The following is a 15,229-nucleotide window of genomic DNA, read 5'->3' as shown; positions in this document are numbered from 1 at the left end:
AATCCAAGCATTTTTTTCTTAAAACGTTATAAAAAATCTAAACACAACAATATCCACCATCAACTCTAATATCAGATCCTGTAGTAAAACTAGAAGCATCACTAGCTAAATACAAGTATGCACCCGCTAATTCATCTTTTTCTGCTTCTCTACCCATTGGAGTTAATCCCCACCATTTAGCTCTTTGATGTTTTGGAATAGGTTCACTTAATAAAGTATTTGTATAACCAGGACTTATTGAATTACATCTTGCAAATCCAGCAAATTCAACAGCTAAACCTTTTGCCATTTGCATTACTGCAGCTTTTGATGAATTATAACAAGTTTGATAATTTGGTACATTATTTATATGAGCTGACATTGATGCTGTTATTATAAAACTTCCACAACCATTTTTTTTAAAGATTTCACCAACATATTTTGCACAATAAAATACTCCATTTACATTTACATCGAAAACTTTTCTCCAATTTTCTGGGGTGGAATCTTCATTTAATATTGAGCCAGTATACCAAGCTATACCTGCATTTGCAACAAATACATCAATAGTTTTAAATTCTTCTTCAATCTTGCTAACAACTTCTTTAACTTGTTCAGAATTAGTAACATCAATTTGATAAAATTTAGATTTTATTCCATATTCTTTTGATAATCTTTCAGTTAATCCATTATCAGTATGTGAATGATCCAATATTATAACATCACCACCAGCTTGTGCATAACCTTCTGCTATAGCTGATCCTATAGCACCTGCTCCTCCAGTAATAACTGTTACTTTACCCTTTAATGAAAATCTTTCAACTATATTTTTACTTAAATTGAATGGTTTTGTTGGAACTTCTAAATTTGGATCAGTTTCTGGTTTTATTAATGATTTAAATGACATATTTTTAAAATTAATCTATAAATGAATGAAATAGTGAATGAATAAATTATACTTAGTAAATGTTGAAAAAAAAGTGAAGGATTGTAAGCTTGTTAGATTTGAAGATCTACTTATATAATATATCTAAAAATTTTTCAACTGCAAATATCATCATCGTATCTTGTATAAAACGAAAAACGTTGAGATCAAGTAAATTATGAAACGCGGAATAAATGTATATATTGGTTCCCCCAATATAAATCGTTTCTTTTTCTCATCTTGTTCACTAAAATTGACTAGTTTCATATTTTGTGAAACAATCGGAAGAATTGCTTAATTAATGGAATAACTCTTTAAATTTAAATCTCAACGGTTTTTGAATTTTTGTGTTGTTTTTTATTTTTATTATGTCTTAATTATTAATTTTCTGTCACGACAGATAAATTTTAAATGTTCTATAATTTTATTACACTTCTTTCAATTAGTTTTAGAAACTGAAAAAAATTCCAAATTTTACGTATTTTTGTCACGATAAATTGATTTGGTGTCAATATATTAATAGTAAATAAGTAAAAGCAATTAGTCAATATACTGTTTCTTTGTAAATTTGAAGTTATATATGTTAAAAGGGTGGGAAATTTTATCGTTTCAGAAATAAAATTATTGATGCGTATTAAATTTTTTTAGAGCAGTTTGGAAGTCTAGTTGAATTATTTAGCTGAAAAAAAAGCTACTTTATTAAACAACTTTTACACTTGGTAATACATATGAAACTTTTTTGTCCTTATGAATTAAGATTTAGAGTTAAATTATCATAATTTAATCGTAATTAGTATTGAAGTAAAAATAAACACATATTAAATGAATTAAAAGAACTATACATAAATTAACCCAAAATCAAAATCTTAATTTCCATTTCTATTAATAGCTTGATCAACATCAATTCTTAAAATTAAAAGTGATCTTAATAATCCAATCATTGTAACAAAACTAGCTAATCCAACGGGAACAACTGCAAAAACAACAATATTATAAAAATCAAAAAATCTTCTTGGTTTAATTGACTTTTTACGTAATGTTTTAACTTGTTGAGATTGAGGACCTTGAATATTAGATATTTCTATTCCTGTATCTTCATTATCTATTGTAAGTGGTGGTTTTTGTGATTGTGGTAATTCCAACTGAAGATTTGAAGTTACAAAATTTTGAACAATAAATGTGAGCGTTAATAAACAACTTATTAAAATCCATATATGAAGACCATATTGATAACCTGTAGCTGAAAAAGTATTTACTAAATATAATTCTATTGTAATCATTATAGTAGACATTGATAAAACTCTAACAATAGCAGCTGAAGTTGAATAAGTTATAATCCATCTAACTAATAAAGAATCCAAAATGGAATATGATAAATAAGTAGCAACAATACACCAAATCCCAGTAAGAAAATGTTCTAAACTTCTTGCAGTTGTTAATTTTTTATTAATTTGTGTACTAAGTAATTCATCATCATCAATATATAATCTTTTCCAAGCTTGAAATAATCCAAATAATGGAGGTAATAAACTAACATCTCTACAACTAGCTAATAAAAAATGTTGTCTTGCATTTAAAAATTTTAATCCTAATTTTTTAATTGATGTTTGTTTGAATTTATTACGTATGGCTTGTTTTGGTTGTTGTTGTTGACGATGTTGTTGATTATGCTGTTGATGATGTTGTGGCGGCGATGGTGGTTGATGATGATGATGTTGTTGACTAGTGTTTATAATAGTATGATTCAGTAAAGAAGAATCAGAAGATTCTGATAATAACATTGAAGTTGAATTATTTCTAGGTATAGGTAATGAAGGTATTGGAGTATATAAATGAGATAATAATTCAGGTGAAAAAGTTGTTGATAAATTTCTATGAAATTCCTGAGGTTGTTGTTGTTGAAATTGATCTAGTAGTAACTGTTGTTGTTGTTGTTGTTGTTGTTGTTGTTGTTGTAAATCTTGTGATTGTGTTAATTCATTATTTAAATTATTTGAAGAATTTTGATGTAATGCTTGTGATATTTCATATGTGGGAACTGCTTCATTTGGATCAAAATTTTCTTGATCTTCTAAGTTATTTAGTAATGTTGTTTCATTAACTAGTGAATTAGATGAATGTAATGATTGTAATTGTAAATTTTGTAAACTTTGTTGATGATATAAATTATTAGAATTTAAATGACTTATAGTTGGAAAAGATAATGATCTTGAATTTTGTGAAAAATTAATATTTTGATGGGGAATAGATTGATTAATTTGAGATAATAAAGGTAATGAATGATTATTAATTTCGTAATCTTCGGAATATTGTTGTATTTGTTGTTGATTAGATGAATTGTTTCGTCGATTTAAGGTTGTTGTTGTTGTGCTTGATGTAGTAGGTGATGGTATTGAATAATCATCATCAATTTGATTTGATTCTAATCTATTTTTAAATCTAGATCTAAATGAAGACAGTATCGTCATTATAGATCTTTAAAGAAAAATAATCTATAATAATTTATTCTTAAATTCTTTTTAGTTAAAATTCTTTTGATAAAATTAATTGATATTAAATATATTAATATAGTAATGATAAATCTATTGGGGGTGGTAATGATATGTTGAATATCTATCTTAATAAGTTATACAATTTATTATTTGTGTTTATATAATTCTATTAGTAGTAGTTACTTAAATTGATTAAATTGATTAATATAAAAATTTAAATATTTTTTTTTTTTTTTTTTTTTTTTTTTTCATTAAGTTATTAGTCTAATAAATGAAAGAAAGATAAGTAAAAAGTAGTAGTTAGTAATATGCAACGAATGAAAGATTCTTTTGATATTAAGAATTAGTACTCAAATATAAGAATTGAACTAATAAGTAAGAAACCAAGACCCTTTTGGAAAGTGAATAAATTCAAAAAAGAATAAATTTTATAAAAAAATTAATTCTAATTAAAAGATTTTTATTTCTATTGTTTATTAATTATTATTATTATTATTTAATTGTTTCAGATTTTAATCAATAAAATCTATTAGATCTATAACCACATTCCCTAAAATCTATCAATTTTCCATTTTTTATTACTTATATTCAATATAAATTCGTTATAATTTTCAAGAATGACCTCGGAAAGATACATTATTATACATGAACAATTGATTACGTGAAGATGTTGGCTTAATAAACTCTCATCATAAAAGGATTATCATTTACCACGTTTATTATATTTAATTTTTAAACCTTTTTGATTAATTCGAGAATTTAAAAAAAGCCAATTTTAAGCTCAAAGTTGTACAATCCCCATTTACATTAAACATAATGAAACTAAAACAGGCTAATTTATGAATACAATGTAGAACTCAATTAATTTAAATAAAGAGATTTTTTAAATTTAAGAAAAAAAAAGTTTGAATTAACCAAATTAGGTCTAAGGGTTTTTATGTTGATTGTTTTTGTAATTGAATAAAAATTACGAAATTAAGATTCATGTTGATTTTCACTTTTCTTTAATTTACAATATTTTATTCTTTATTCTTTGTTCTTTTAATACAATAAGTCAATAAAGTTTATAATTTTCTTAAATTCTCTTATTTTTAATAATTATTAAAACGTTTGATCTATTGTTCTCGAGATATCGACAACCACTAATAGAGTTAAGTCTTTTAGGCTTAATTTAATCAGTAAAGCCATAGAGTTTTAGTATTATATAGAAGTATCAATAAATTAGTTTTCAAATTGATTTTAAAATGTAATAAACATTAATTAAGAAATTGGTATTGCTATATAAAAAAATATATAAAGGTAGTAAAATTGATTGATAATGATAATAATTATAATTTCATTTGGACCAAAAAAATCAATATTAAAATTGATTGTTTTTTTGAAAAAGTAATTCTTATTCACCTCACCAAATTTTAAATAGCTTCTAATTGTTGACTAATTTCATCTAATTCAGATTTAACATTATTATAAGATTCAGTTAATTCTTCATATTTTTTTTCAATATCTTCTTTTTCACTTTCTAAACTTGTAACTTTTCTTTCTAATTGTTCAGCTTTTATATCAGTTTCTCTTAATTTTTCATTAGTTAATTTTAAATTTTTATCACTTTCTTCTAATTCTTCTTCTAATATTTGATTTTTTTTAGTATAATTATCATTTGAAGTTTTTAAAGAATGAGATTCATCACTTGTCAATTTTAAATCTTTTACTGAATTTTCTAATTTTTCAACTTCTTCTTCTAATACTTGATTTTTTCTTGTTAATGATTGAATTTGATTATCTTTTTCTAAATTTTCTTGTTCTAATTCTTTAATTTTATCTGATAATTCATCTGATTTTTCTTGCCATTTTTCAGCATCTAATTTTAAATTATTAATTTTCTAAAAAAGATAAGTGAATAGTTAGTATATACAAATATTTTTTGACATATATTTTTGGTATACAATTGATAATTTGTTATTTGTATATAAAATTATTATCATATGCAAATATTATTGACCAAATCTAAGAGTGATTCGGTTGACATTGAAAATTTGAACTTCCAAAGGTCTCAATCCCTGAAGTTTGTAATCATTAAGACAGATTGGTCAAAGATCAAATGCATTATTAAATCGGATCAAAATCTAATCTTTATTGATCCATATTCCCCTCAAGTAGGCTATATCTTTAACAAATTAACTCGAAAATTGTGCCAAATAAAATACCAATTGAGTTCTCTATATAGAAATCACATACTTCTTTTAATTTATCCATTGTTTTAAATACTTGACTTAGTTGTTGTAAATGGGTAAAAAGGTATCAAATTGAATCAAAACTAAAGAAAGGAGGAATCAAAATTTATTTTTATTATTAAGAGATCAAAAAAGACAACAAAAAAATAAAAATAATAAAAAATAGAAGATACGACTTTTTGTATGGTTTTACTAAATATTTAACGTGTCACATTCATTTTTTAAATTTTTGTTATATTGTTGAGAGCGTAGATAGTGTCGTACAGTCTAAAATGTCGGATCGTCTATATAATTTTATTTTTTACAACTTCAATTTTCTTTTAATTTACAACCAATTTATTTTTTAATTATTTATAAATGGTTATGATGATAAGCTTTGGTTGATAAGTTAATTTGTTGGTTGGCCGATTGTTGATAATTGAGTAATGGTATTCACTGTAGTGATGAACTATGTAACAGTAAGTATTGACTTCTAAGACGTGTGTCTTTGTCTTGAAAAGAACGTTTAAAACTCAGCCCAATCTCACTCTAATTTGATTTATATTGTTCAGAATTTTTGACGAGGTTGAACATCTTCAATATTTTAAATACTTAAAATTTTTAAAGATCATTAAGAGTAATATTGTATTGATTCATTTCAATAACATATTAATGAAAGATCATAAAAAATCTTGAATTGAATTGATAGCAGACAATAACCAAAAAATTAAATGTTGCAAATTCAAAATTATTAAAAAAAATAATAATTTTATTTGAAACCAGCCATTTTTTTATAAACTTTAATTGAAATTATAATAATAACACAATCCAATAATTAATTATTATGTGAAAACTTATAATGATGAGATCATACTCACAACTTGAATTTAAAGTTACCTCCTTATAAACTTAGATTCATTAATTTCATGATTCAAAAATATTTGGTCTTAAATTTATAACTTTTTCATAATCCTTTTTTATCAAATCATTAATCAATTTTTTTTATGTTAGTTTATCATTTGCAACCAAAATTTTATATTTAAAGAAAATTATGACTATAGTATACAAAATATGACTACTGCAATACCTAGATCATCTCATGCATCAATTATAACTGGATCAACTTCAGATCCATTTAGACAAAGTTATTATCATCATAAACATTCAACAAGTATAGGTACAAATACATCATCAATCAGAAATCAACCATATAATAAACATCATTCAACATTAAACCCATTTGATATAATATATACAGATGAAGATTTTACTACAAATAAAAAATCCCCCAATAAATCATCAACAACAACTAACATAGATTTATCAAATAATCCATCAATTCCATTACATATATCACAAAATCAATGGCATAGTTCAAGAAATTATAATTTAATATCACATAATATAAGTACTGGTGGTTCAATAAATATGTTAAAAGATTCAATAAATAACAGTAGTAATGATACAAATTTATCAAGACAAATTCCAAATCCAATTGTAACTTTAATTGATCCATTACCAAAAAGATCAGGTTCTATGGTTTCTAGATCTGCTACTTTAAGAAATAGATATAAAATTAAATCTAGGAATAAAACTATTAAAAGAAAAGATATACATGAAGGATTTATACATGTTAATGGCAATAATAACAACAATAACAATGCTCATGTTAACACTAAAGATCCATCACCACCAACATCACCGACTTCATCAAAAAAACCAAGTTCAACTTCAAAATGGCCGAAATTTATATTCCCAGTATTACGTAAAAAATCATTAAAATATCAATCAATAACAAAACAAATCCCCAATTTTAAATCAGAAAATCAATTTCAAAATTATATAAATTCAACAAATTATAATAATAAAATATTGTCATTACTTCCTTCAACAATGAAAATGTGGAATTATACAGAGCAATTACATCCACATCCATTATTAAATTATAAAAGCATTCACACAACAAAATTTGAATCTAAAAATCATACAAGATCAAATTCAATTAATCTTATTGATCAATTATATTCATCTTATAGATTAAAAGTATTTCAACTAAATCAAAACTCAAATAATCAAATTCCTAAGAAATATCAAAAAATCCCACCAAAATTTCAAAAATTGTACCCTAAAGATTCAATACTTTTAACAAAAAAAGAACTTCATCAATTAAACCTTAAAATTTTAGTTGAAATCCTTTTAAGAAGAACAGTAGCAGCTAAAATGGAATATAGACTTAAAAATAATGGAGTAAACTTCACAAAACAACAACAAACATCTTCAATATTTTCATCCTCATCTTCATCTTCATCATCATTATCAAGTTCAACAATGAGTGATACTAATACTCAATCATCTTCATCATCAACTTCTTCCAACCATCAACAACATCAAAAAGATCATCAATCATCTTTTTCTAATTCTTCAAAACCTTATAATAATGATGATATTTTATTACAAAATCAATCAATGTTTGAAGATCTTTTAATGAGTAATTCAAATCCATCATATACAAATTCACCTAAAGAAAATTTAAAAACCAAAAAGAAACCAACTACATCACCCAAAAATCAACAATTACAACAACATATACAATCAAAAGCTTATTCTTTTTCTTCTTCCAAATACTCAGATTCACCACCAATTCCACAAACTAATTTAATGAATCCATTCAGTCTAGATCCAAAATCAAACACTCACACATACTCAACCCATCAAAATATCAATACTAATTCATCATTATTATTATCTTCAATATCTAACCCTACAAAAATATCATTACAAAATTCAATTACATCATTAACAAAACCACCAAGAAAATCAATAAATACATCAAACACATCAAATACTTCTCTCAATTCACAAGAAATGTTTATGGATTTATCACCAAAATCTCATTTGGATGATTTAATAAATGATTTTCAAATTAATGTTAATGAATTTGAACAAAGTAAAAAAAATGGATTTGGTTTTGGGGAGTTTGGGAAATTGGGAAAATTGGGAAAATTAGGAAATAAGAAAATCATACCTTATAATATTATTGAACCTGATCAATTAATTCGTAATATGAATGATTATGATTTGTATAGATAAGTAGAGTTAATATAACATTTTTCAATATGCAATTTATAAAAATTAATCTTAGATCTATGTGTAATTTAAAAGAGGTCGACTTACGACGTAGGAAACGTTCTATGAAGTATATTTTTAAACAAATATTATTGAGTGTTTCGTCTCGTCTCGTATTAAATATGCTAAGCTATTATAAATTTTACTCCAGAAAAAAAAAGTTCACGAGAATCTTTAAAACAGTGATTTACAACACAATATACATATTACAAACTATATTTGACTCAACCAAATCATATATACTTCTCATAGTATAAGAGTAACACCAGTTGGATCAATCAACTCATAATATAATGTCAAGTTCATACGCTCAACCAATAGATCACACTTCAAATCAACAACAAGATAAATCAAACACCCAAAATAAAATACCCAATCCATCAGAATCAATACAATCATCAATCAAAAATGAAATAATATTCCCTCAACAAACCACCATAAAAGATCAAGAAACATTACAAGAAATAATAATAGATTCAATAACTCAACAAAACGATTTAACAGTATTATCATCACAAATATCACCAGAAGAAATCGTTACAAATTCAGATATATCAACAACAAATGAAATAATTGAACAAAGTCGAGTATTAGAAGCTCAAGAACAAAACCTAAAAAAATGGGGTTATTTTTTAGACATATTAAAGAAATCATCAATAAATATTATACTACCATTTATTAATGGATTAATGTTGGGATTTGGAGAAATATTAGCTCATGAAATTGGGTTTAAATATAATTGGATTGGTGCTAAAGTTGAACCTGCTAGACGTTTACAACAAAGACGTATTGATTTGGATCAACAACATGAAAAAGTTAGGGTTAATGGGGCTAGATTTTTGTAAATAAAAAGTAGAAATTTAGGGTTAGTCAAATGTATTAATCGTTTAATATATGATTTGGTACTTTCTATGTTCAAACAGTTTTACTTTTCAACCTATAGAATGTTAATAGAACTGATCAGTAAGTTAAAAAAAGCTACTTTTTTACTCTTCTTAAATCTTTGACCTGAATAGTGCGAGCTCGACCTAATTTTGTTTCACAGGGCTTTACTCAAGAAAAAAAAAATAATATAATAATAATTTTTGACACAATCCCCCCATACGTAATAAAAAACAAAAACTCCGAAATATTATTTCGTATTTTTTTACCTAATTGATTCATCCTTACATTATTTAGTTTTAAACCAATTAGTCTTTTTCATTTTTATATTTTATATCCTTAAATATCCTTAAATTCTTCAAATTCTAAAAAGTCAATTGATTCAAAGAATTCAACAGTACACAAATTTACAATCAAATTTATTAGTTTCCAATTACAATGTCAAATAAACGTGTTGAATCAGATGCATTTGGTCAAATAGAAGTTCCATCAAATAAATATTGGGGAGCTCAAACTCAAAGATCACTTACTAATTTTGAAATTGGTAATATAACAATGCCATTATCAATAATAAAATCATTTGGAATATTAAAAAAATCAGCAGCTATAGTTAATCAAGAATTAGGTAAATTATCAATTGAAAAATCCACGGCTATACAACAAGCAGCTAATGAAGTTATTAATGGTAAATTTAATGATAATTTTCCATTAGTGATTTATCAAACTGGATCAGGTACACAATCTAATATGAATGCTAATGAAGTTATATCAAATAGAGCTATTGAAATATTAGGTGGTAAAATGGGAAGTAAAAAACCAATACATCCAAATGATGATGTTAATATGTCACAATCTTCAAATGATACTTTTCCCACAGTGATGCATATTGCAGCAGTTATGGAAATTTCCCATAAATTAATACCAAATTTAATAGATTTGAAAAATGCATTTGAATTAAAAAGTAATGAATTTAAAGATATAATTAAAATTGGTAGAACTCATTTACAAGATGCTACTCCTTTAACATTAGGTCAAGAATTTTCAGGTTATGTTCAACAAATTGAATTTGGAATTGAAAGAATTCAATCATCATTAAAAAAATTATCATATTTAGCTCAAGGTGGTACAGCAGTAGGTACAGGTTTAAATTCCCCCAAGGGATTCGATGTTAAAATAGCACAAGAAGTTTTCAAATTAACAGGATTACATTTTGAAACATCACCAAATAAATTCGAAGCATTAGCAGCTCATGATGCATTTGTTGAATGTTCAGGTATGTTAAATACATTAGCAACTTCATTATTTAAAATTTCAAATGATATAAGATATTTAGGAAGTGGTCCAAGATGTGGATATGGAGAATTATCATTACCTGAAAATGAACCTGGATCTTCAATAATGCCAGGAAAAGTTAATCCTACTCAATGTGAAGCAATGACGATGGTTTGTGTACAAGTAATGGGGAACAATTCAACTATAACATTTGCTAATGCATCAGGACAATTTGAATTAAATGTATTTAAACCAGTTATTGCATATAATTTATTAAATTCAATTCAATTATTAGCTGATGCATCAAAATCATTTAGATTACATTGTGTTGAAGGAATAATAGCTAATAAAGATAAAATTAATAAAGTATTGAATGAATCATTGATGTTGGTTACTGCTTTAAATCCTTATATAGGGTATGATAATGCTTCTAAAATTGCTAAAAATGCTCATAAAAAGGGAATAACTTTAAAAGAATCGGCTTTGGAATTGGGGATTTTAAATTCAGAGGAATTTGATAAATATGTACGTCCTGAAAAAATGTTAGGTCCTACTTAATTTGTATATAGTTGAGTATATATTTGAATTTGAATTATTTATTGAACAATTACTTCTGTGAATATCGAAAAGTATTGAATTAGTTTTTTTTTCCTGAATTTAACATGATTTAGAATCCCAAAATGTTGCAAAATTATGATGTGAAACTTCAAATTAATTTGGTAGCATAGTCCGTATCAGTATAAATAGAAAAAAACCCATCGCCAAAATTTATCTTTAATTTTACCCTTTCTTTTTCTTTTCTTTAATCAAAAAGTATAAAAAAAGGGAAGAATTTGCCACGACGAGATAATGTAATTACTTCCAAGTTATATTCGTTGCCATTTTTTAATTTAAAGTTAAAATTGTATTTCCCGAGATTAAGCTCCGTCACCCTTTTTAGGAAGTTTGAAATTTGTCTTTTAGAGAATTTTGAATGTCGATTTATTTGAAGGGTACATTTTTTTGATGATCTCTTTAGGTTTAGGTTTAGGTTTCTGAATTTTCTCTTTTATATATTGACGATATTATTCGAAATCTTCTAGTGCTTCAAAGTATAGAATTTTAATAGAACTGCGGAGAGTCAGTCGATTTCGAAATCAAAGGTAATTTTGAACTTGTAACTTTCAAAATTTAAGTCAAAGCCCGAGCATTATTTGTTTAATGATAAAAGTGTCTTAGAATGTTACTACAAGATTAAACTTAATTAAAACTTTCTTTAAATTTTATTAAAACCTATACATTACAATAATAAAAACTTAAATTTAAACAAAAAACCATCCGAATATTTTTAATTTTGGGAAATAAAACAAATAATAAGCAGCAAAATAAGTCAATAACAACTTCATATACTTGATATTCTTTTTTACCCTTAATCTATTCTTTCCCCAACTTTATCTTCTAAATTTTTATTTACAAACAATAATTTATCTAAATTTATGAAATCCAATATCATTAGCTTTTTCTCTAAAACATTGACGACATAAGTCTAAACCATATTTTCTAATTAAACCTGAATGTGATGAACAATGTCTACATTGTCTTGAACCTTTACCAAAATTTCTTGGGTGTGAGAACCAAACGTTTTCGTGTGCCATGCTGTGTCTAAAAAGAAGAAAATGTTAGTATAATGGATCTTTACTTGTAGAATGTCCAAATGAAATTCAAAATAAACTAAGTGAGGAAATGTAACTTGAGACTTTTGAGTTATAATATATTGCTTAATGGGATTTTATCGAAGTTGAGCGAAAGTTGAGCGGAAGTTGAATAGTTCTTGTGATTGTTTTTTACACTTTAAAGGATAATGTACTTATGATAAGCTATCTTTTTGTAAATGGGTGTTTGCCACCAAAAAGTTTTCATACACGGTGGACTTGGACTTAGTAATTAGTTGAAAATTGAATAATAAAAAGTTCTCACTAGTTTGATCTGGACTTAAATATTGGCTTCTTGTCATCTACTTGAATACATTACATCTTTTGTTGTAATTCTATGAATAAATTTCCCCAGTTGAGTTGAACTCCAATTTGTAAATCTATTTGATCTTTCCCTTTATTAGTCCCTGTCTCTCTTGATCTCCCTACTGTTCTTTTTATGGTTCGTCTCTCATATTTCCTCGTTACCTAGTCTATTCCATTTCTTCCATTTGATGATATTATGTAGTTTGTCACATACTATTATGTTTGTTGTTGTAACAATCTATCTAAGCTGGAAAATTCTATCAATTTAATTTTCTAATAATATTTGATTTTTTTCACTCACTAAGATAATAGCTACCAACTGTACTGTTAACTACTGAGTAGGTCAGTAACCCTAATTATAAAATAACTATTTAAAACTACAGCACGTGATTTGCAGATTCAAATCCGAGCTGAATGTTTCAAATTTCCGCAAATTGACAAGTAGCTTTTTAAGTTATCTCCTAAAGCTACTCCACTCGCAATATAATCAGCGTTTGAATTAACAGTCATCTATTGACTCCTGATTCCGATGAAATTTTAGCTTCGATAATTTTTGCATTTATTTGGTTTTAATGTTAGTTCAGATTTAGCTCAAGTCTGATGAACAGCTCAATATGAAAGTGGATGTTGAGCTAAATTGCCATATAGTCAAGACTGGCTTTGGTGTCCACTGTATTATTTAATCTTTCTGAAAAGTAGTTCATCGTTTTTGCAACCAAAATGATGCAATATATTTTTCACAATCCCAAATATTTGGTAGCGCCCTCGTAAATTGCTTGTTTACTAATCAAGTAAACATTGGCGCTTAAATATAATGAAATTAATGAAGGTAAAATAACAACTGGTCAAGCCAAGATACTCCTATACTTCTTCAAATCCAATGGATCCAAAGCCGTTTCCCCAATTGACACAAGATCAAGAAAATGAATTAAAGTTAAATGCTCAACAATGGTCATTATCAAATGGTTTAGTAATGTATCCACCAAATTTTGAATCATTTCAAACAAATGTGGCACCGATAACATTATTTCCAACTCCAATACCTAGATCAAGTTTTCAACAAGCAATAAAAGTACAGAAACTTTATAATGAGTTATATATAAATTTAATAACTAAAAATAAATCATGGTTAATTGAGATTTTAAAAGATTTAGCTAAATTTGATCCAGATTTCACGGGGAAATTATTTGAAATCTACCAGAAATCTACGACGGAAGAAATATTGCAACCACTCTCGTTGGGAATTTTTAGATCTGATTATATGATTGATTCAAAATTAAATGAAATTAAACAAGTTGAATTTAATACTGTTAGTGTTTCATTTGGTGGATTATCTACAAAAATTGGAGAATTACAAAATTTCTTGAATTCAACTGGGTTCTATGATAATAAATACAATTTTAAATATTATGATGATGAAAACTTACCTATATCAGATTCAATTTCAAAAATAGCTCAAGGTTTAGCACAGGGAAATTATTATTATAATGACAAACAAGACAATACAGATACAATTGTTTTATTTGTGGTACAACCAAATGAAAGAAATTGTTTTGATCAAAGATTGATAGAATATGAATTATTTAACAAGCATAAAATAAAGTCATTTAGAGCAACATTAGAAGAAATAGAGGACGTTATTACAATAAATGATGACAAGGCATATATAAAATCAACAATGGATGAAATTTCGGTGGTATATTATAGATCGGGTTATGGACCAAGTGATTATGAAATCAACCCAACAAAGACTTGGAATTCAAGATTAAAATTGGAAAAATCCAAAGCGATAAAATGTCCGTCTGTATTAACTCAATTATCAGGATCTAAAAAAATTCAACAATTATTAACAAATCATGAAATATTACAAAAAATATTACCAAATATAACAAACGATGATTTCAAAGAATTAATTTCAACATTTGTAAACATTTACCCATTTGATGATTCAGAATTAGGTGCAAAAGCTAAAGAATTAGCATTTGAACAACCAGAAAATTATGTTTTGAAACCTCAAAGAGAAGGAGGTGGGAACAACATTTACAAGAAAAACATTCCTGATTTTTTAAAATCAATACCTGAAAAAGAATGGGGTGCTTATATATTGATGGAATTGATTGTCCCAAAAACTTTTAAAAATAAAATTATGAGAAATAATGAAATATATAATGAAAATATAATATCAGAATTGGGGATATTTGGTAATATCTTGTTTAATGAATCTACTGGAGAAATATTAGAGAATGAGAATTCAGGTTGGTTATTAAGATCTAAATTTGAAACTAGTGATGAAGGAGGAGTTGCTGCTGGTTTTGGATGTGTTGATAATATTTATCTTTATTAGAA

General features: G+C 25.8%; 7 protein-coding genes across 7 annotated transcripts; 4 read left to right on the top strand and 3 right to left on the bottom strand. All coding sequences in view use genetic code 12, as the record gives it.

Annotated features, from left to right (window-relative positions):
* Window positions 1–37: 37 nt before the first annotated feature.
* KGF54_000108 (uncharacterized protein) lies at window positions 38–886 on the bottom strand (the record flags this gene model as incomplete). Its single annotated transcript, XM_051761409.1, has 1 exon — window positions 38–886. One exon carries the CDS (start codon window positions 884–886, stop codon window positions 38–40), a length of 849 nt encoding a protein of 282 aa, XP_051622723.1.
* Window positions 887–1,770: 884 nt separating this feature from the next.
* Window positions 1,771–3,372, bottom strand: KGF54_000107 (uncharacterized protein; the record flags this gene model as incomplete). Its single annotated transcript, XM_051761398.1, has 1 exon — window positions 1,771–3,372. The coding sequence occupies one exon, from the start codon at window positions 3,370–3,372 to the stop codon at window positions 1,771–1,773; it is 1,602 nt and encodes a 533-aa protein (XP_051622722.1).
* A 1,436-nt stretch (window positions 3,373–4,808) lies between these two features.
* Window positions 4,809–5,649, bottom strand: TPM2 (tropomyosin; the record flags this gene model as incomplete). The annotated part of the gene is made up of 2 exons (XM_051761387.1): window positions 4,809–5,276; window positions 5,632–5,649. 2 exons carry the CDS (start codon window positions 5,647–5,649, stop codon window positions 4,809–4,811), a joined length of 486 nt encoding a protein of 161 aa, XP_051622721.1.
* Window positions 5,650–6,677: 1,028 nt separating this feature from the next.
* Window positions 6,678–8,696, top strand: KGF54_000105 (uncharacterized protein; the record flags this gene model as incomplete). The annotated part of the gene is made up of 1 exon (XM_051761376.1): window positions 6,678–8,696. The coding sequence occupies one exon, from the start codon at window positions 6,678–6,680 to the stop codon at window positions 8,694–8,696; it is 2,019 nt and encodes a 672-aa protein (XP_051622720.1).
* A 329-nt stretch (window positions 8,697–9,025) lies between these two features.
* MIM1 (Mim1p) lies at window positions 9,026–9,577 on the top strand (the record flags this gene model as incomplete). Its single annotated transcript, XM_051761365.1, has 1 exon — window positions 9,026–9,577. One exon carries the CDS (start codon window positions 9,026–9,028, stop codon window positions 9,575–9,577), a length of 552 nt encoding a protein of 183 aa, XP_051622719.1.
* Window positions 9,578–10,052: 475 nt separating this feature from the next.
* Window positions 10,053–11,444, top strand: FUM11 (fumarase; the record flags this gene model as incomplete). The annotated part of the gene is made up of 1 exon (XM_051761354.1): window positions 10,053–11,444. The coding sequence occupies one exon, from the start codon at window positions 10,053–10,055 to the stop codon at window positions 11,442–11,444; it is 1,392 nt and encodes a 463-aa protein (XP_051622718.1).
* A 2,319-nt stretch (window positions 11,445–13,763) lies between these two features.
* GSH2 (glutathione synthase) lies at window positions 13,764–15,227 on the top strand (the record flags this gene model as incomplete). The annotated part of the gene is made up of 1 exon (XM_051761343.1): window positions 13,764–15,227. One exon carries the CDS (start codon window positions 13,764–13,766, stop codon window positions 15,225–15,227), a length of 1,464 nt encoding a protein of 487 aa, XP_051622717.1.
* Window positions 15,228–15,229: the final 2 nt, after the last annotated feature.

Source organism: Candida jiufengensis (assembly GCF_024610255.1).
Source record: "Candida jiufengensis strain CBS 10846 chromosome Unknown scaffold9, whole genome shotgun sequence".
Lineage (NCBI taxonomy): Eukaryota > Fungi > Ascomycota > Pichiomycetes > Serinales > Debaryomycetaceae > Lodderomyces > Lodderomyces jiufengensis.
This window is presented reverse-complemented; position numbering and strand designations above follow the sequence as displayed.